Raw genomic sequence first — 4,905 nt, forward strand, 5'->3', positions numbered from 1 at the left:
GCTTCCCCTCCGGCCAGAAGTGACAGCCAGGGCAGCTCCAGGTCCAGCAGGACCAGCCCAGCTCTGCCTTCCCGGTTTGCTGCTCCCTCCGTGCACACCCTCTGCCCTCGTGTCCCGTTGGTGCTACATCCCAGAGCTGTGAATTCCCAGGTGGCTCCTCTGTGCCATCAGTGTGACAGGAAATAAAGATTTCGGTGTCCAGACAGAACTGGTTGTGTGAGGTTGCTTTTACCCTTTGTCAGGCCCCTGTTTACTTCCCAAAAAAATGAATAATGCATCAAAAAGATTCCGCTGTGGAATGTTCTCTGGCCTCTAGTGCTGGAGCAGGGAGCTGTTGACAGATCTTCCCTGAGAGAAACCTCCCTGTGGAAGCAGATGGTCATTGTCCCTCTGGCAAATAACATCCCCCAGGGTTTGCAACTTCAACCTGGGAAATTGCTCCACCTCAGTTTTCCCTTCCCAAAGAAATCGTGGAATTATGGAATGGTTTGGGTTGGAAGGGACCTTGAAGTTCACCCAGTTCCATCCCCTGCCATGGGCAGGGACACTTTCCACTATCTCAGATTGCTCCAGCCTGGCCTTGGACACTCCCAGGGATGGGGCAGCCACAGATGCTCTGGGCAACCTGTGCCAGGGCCTCCCCCCTCTCACAGGGAACAATTCTCCATAGGGGAGATACTCCAGTCCCTTTATCAACTTCGTGGCCCCCTCTGGACTTGCTCCAACAGTTCCATGTCCCTCTTACGCTGGGGACACCAGAACTGGACTCAGTATTCCAGGTGGGATCTCACCAGAGCAGAATAGAGGGGGAGAATCCCTTCCCTCACCTGCTGCCCACACCCCTTTGGATGCAGCCCAGGACAGGGCTGCTTTCCTCTCAAAGTGGGAAAGTCCTCTCAAATAGGACTCCCAAAGCCACCTTTGGGATAGGTGTGATTAGTCCTGGGTCCAGTGAACTTGAAGCCAAGAGGGGTTTTGTCCATCTCACAAACATGATTGTTGGGGAGGAAACAGAATCAGGAATAAAGGAAATCATTGGCCATTCAAACTCCTGAGGGATCCTGACTGACCAGCTTCTGCCTCTTGGACAAAAACTGGGGAGTTCTTCTTACCCCAGGAGTGTCTTCACTGTGTCCCACACCAGCAACACTGGCACTGCTGGGCATGAGGGAAGCTCTGGGAAAAGGGACTCTGGGATCTGGCCAAGGGTTTTTCCCCTCTCACAGCAACACACCTCAGGGTGAGGTGTTTGAAAGGTGACCTGACCTGGGGGTGATGGCACTGTGGGGCAGAAGAGGGCCCGGGCAGAGCCCTGGGCAGCATGGCCCTAATCTGGGCAGCCTCCACCACAAAGCCTTTTGCCTCCCCCCTTCCCTTTGCCCAGCACAGGCATCAAAGTTGCTCTGTAGGCTGGGAGAGGTTGTGGCAGTGCCGACCCCTCCAGCAGCTCTGGATCCAGCCACACTTCTCCTCCACACCTGGCAGGTACCAAACAAGTCCATGTGCTGCAGGTTCAGTGTTTCCAATCCCTGCAGGGTCCAACCTTGGGGTCTCCACAATCCATCGTTGGACTGTGAGCCCCTCTCACCACCCCTTCCAAAAGCTTCCACGGCCTTTCCTCACACCCTGGGTCCCAAAGAGCTGCTAATCCTGGGTATCCCTGTGTGCTGATGAGCTGCTAATCCTGGGTGTCCCTCTGTGCAAGTCCCTACACGTCAGTGCACGGAAGGGATCACGGTGTTGAGATCCTCAGCGGTACAACACCCACGCTCAGCTGAGAGCCAGGACTGCGGTGACACCTCAGATCTGGTGATGAGAGCACAGATGAGGCTCTTTGCACTGGAAGGAGTCCAAAGCAAAGTGAAGGAACTCCCCCTGCACGAGTGTTCCTGGTGCTGATGGTCCTGTCCCCATACCAGAGGGGTGTGTGTGCACTCCCAAAATCATGTTCATGGTGACAGGGCTGGAACCTGCTGCTGTCAGGAGTCCTCACAGGTAAAATCCCCGATTACTCCCTCTCTGCTCAGTGTCCCAGGAGGGTGGATCTGCTGTCAGGCTCCAAGCACGCGTGACGCAGTGGCAGGATGAGTGCTGGGACAGCTGTGCTGGCAAACTGTCCCTCTGCAGCAAGGAAAATACCCAGGTGACTCCCCAGCTCACGTGTGGGAGGGTTGGTCAGTGAGGACCCTCAGAAAATGGGTCCTGCTGAGGCAGAGGAAATGTTTCCTGCCCTAGAGCTCAAGGGAAGGGGCTTGAGGCCTTCAAAGGCACCTTTGCCAACAGAAGGGTTTCAAGACTTTGCTCACTCCGGTTTGGAGGTTGGGACCCCTGGGAGCTGGAGCTGAGCACAGGCCTCTCTGCTCAGTCCAACAGCCCCTTCCACCTCAGGCTCCCAAAAGGATGAGGGGAAATGTCCCCCCTCCTCTGTCACCCTCGCAGTGTCCTCTGAAATGGGTCTGGGCTGAGGTGCTCCAACGCAGTGCTCTCCATCTGAGGAGGTACCTCTGGCCTGTTGAGCCTTTCCCAGCAGGAAAGGACATACTAGACATACTCCTGCTCCCCATCCAGCTCCCCCTCTTGCCAGTCCTTGAGGAAACCCCCTTCTCCAAAATTCTCTGGAGCTCTGCTCCAGCACATCCTTCACCCTCGTCCTTCCATCACTCTCTGGCCCAAACTCACTCCAGCCTCCACCTCTCAGCATCTCCACTCTCTGCTGAGCACCCAAGAAGCTGCAGCTCATCAGAAACACATCAGGGAGCCCCCAGATCAGACTCCAAGAAGCCGTTTGCCCCCAACGTTTGAGGGCAAGGCTCCCGGAAGGGAATCATTAAATAGAATTATAAACTGTGCTGCAGAAAGTGGTTGATGCATCTCCTTCCCATCACCCCTGTGCTGCAAGTGAGTCAAAGAAGGAGGCAGCCAGAGCCAAGCTCTCTGTCAATAAACCTCTCAGCATTCCTTAGGGTGTCTCACTTCCCTCGGGAGCGCGATGTACACGATATAAAAGCTCACCCATCCCAGGGCTCCTCATTCACCCGCCGCCGAGCATCGCACAGTTCCCAGATCCACCGAAGGTAAGGCCGTTGATACGGAAAATTCTGGAACCCCCACGCACAGAGATCCCTCCACCAGCCGGTCTTTGAGGGTTCTTTGAGTGAGGGAACCGTGGTGGCTCCAGAAACCCATCTGATGTGCCAACAGAACCACCTTCCTTAGAGGGGGGAGTTGCAGCCGATGCTCGGGGGGCTGAATTTTCAGCTGCTGGGAGTTTTGGGCATCCAGAGGGATCTCCAGCGGGACGAAATGTTTCAGGTTGCCAGCTCAGAGCGTGTCAGAGCATGTGTGCACATGTGTGCTCACGGTCTCCCTTCACAGAGAGTGTTCCTGTAACTGCTGTGCCCTGCAGGGCACTCCCAGGGAGCTCACGAGGGTGAGGGAGGTTAAAGCTCCAGGAATGGGGCAAAAGGGGCATCTCCTGGCTCCTCTTCCATTTTTTTGTCTGCTGTGAAGGCTCAGCTGCCCCTCCAAGGTTCTCCTTTCTGACCACGCTGTTCCTTGCAGGTTCCCAGCTCCGAGATGTGCTCCAGACAAAGCTCCGGGGGCTGCCACGGGATGTCCTCCCAGTCCAGCGGGTGCCACAGTGGGGGCTCCTCGTGCCACGGGGGCAGCTCCTCCAGCTTCCAGTCCCAGGGCTCCTCCTGCTGCGGGGGCTCCTCTGGCTATGGCATGGGAGGAGGGTACAGTGGTGGGTCCTCAGGAGGCAAGGTCATCATTGCAGGAGGAAGCAGTGGAGGGTCCTCTGGATGCTGCAGTGGAGGATCCAGCGGTGGCTGCGGGATGGGGGGAGGATATGGTGGTGGATCTTCAGGAGGCAAGGTCATACTTGGAGGTGGAGGTTCCAGTGGAGGATGTTCAGGCTACAGGATGGGAGGAGGATATGGTGGTGGATCTTCAGGATCAAAGAGCATCATTGTGGGTGGAGGTAGTGGTGGAAGTTCCTCTGGATGCTGCAGTGGAGGATCCAGCTATGGAATAGGAGGAGGATACGGTGGTGGTTATGGTGGTGGCTCTTCAGGGTCAAAGACCATCATTGTAGGTGGAGGCAGTGGAGGATGCAGTGGTGGCTATGGCATGGGAGGAGGGTATGGTGGTGGATATTCAGGATCAAAAAGCATCATTGGAGGTGGAATCAGTGGGGGTTCCTCTGGATGCTGCAGTGGAGGATCCTCAGGATATGGGATGGGAGGAGGATACGGTGGTGGTTATGGTGGTGGATCTTCAGGATCAAAGAGCATCATTGTAGGTGGAGGTGGTGGAGGTTCCTCTGGGTACTGTGGTGGAGGGTCCAGCTATGGGATGGGAGGGGGGTACGGTGGTGGATCTTCAGGATCAAAGACCATCATTGTGGGAGGAGGCAGTGGAGGTTCCTCTGGATACTGTGGTGGAGGATCCAGCTATGGCATGGGAGGAGGATGTGGTGGGGGTTTTTCAGGAGGGAAGATCATCGTGGGAGGTGGAGGATCCTCTGGATGCTGTGGGGGAGGATCCGGGGGCGGCTCCTCGGGCCAGACCATCATCATCAGCTCTGGAGGGTCCTCCCAGTCCTCCCAGCAGAAGTGCCCCATCGCCATTCCCAGCATCGTGTCCCACCAGTCCAAGCAGAGCTGCTGCTTCCCCTCCGGCCAGAAGTGACAACCTGGGGCAGCTCCAGGTCCAGCAGGACCAGCTGAGCCTCTGCTGGGGCACCTCCAGACCTGGCTCTGATTGCCTGGTCCTTCTCTTGTGTCCTCTCCTCTCCCCTGGATGCTGCATCCCTGTGCTGAGAATGCCAGGACTTACCCCGTGCCCTCCTGCTGGTGTTGGGAGGCCTTTGATAATGTTGTGCTGCTTTTCCAAAGGCCCCTT

At 56.5% G+C, this 4,905-nt stretch overlaps 1 protein-coding gene across 1 annotated transcript; it reads left to right on the forward strand.

The window, feature by feature from the left end:
- The first annotated feature begins 3,088 nt into the window (after window positions 1-3,088).
- LOC113960138 (loricrin-like) lies at window positions 3,089-4,692 on the forward strand. The gene has a single exon (XM_027669526.1). It carries the CDS (start codon window positions 3,577-3,579, stop codon window positions 4,690-4,692), a length of 1,116 nt encoding a protein of 371 aa, XP_027525327.1. The 5' UTR covers window positions 3,089-3,576.
- Window positions 4,693-4,905: the final 213 nt, after the last annotated feature.

Source organism: Corapipo altera, unplaced genomic scaffold (assembly GCF_003945725.1).
Source record: "Corapipo altera isolate COAL_440 unplaced genomic scaffold, ASM394572v1 91, whole genome shotgun sequence".
NCBI classification, from domain to species: Eukaryota; Metazoa; Chordata; class Aves; order Passeriformes; family Pipridae; genus Corapipo; species Corapipo altera.

Excerpts from the sequence above, each read along its gene's own strand:
- LOC113960138 (XM_027669526.1), top strand. The coding sequence starts at position 3,577 with ATGTGCTCCAGACAAAGCTCCGGGGGCTGCCACGGGATGTCCTCCCAG.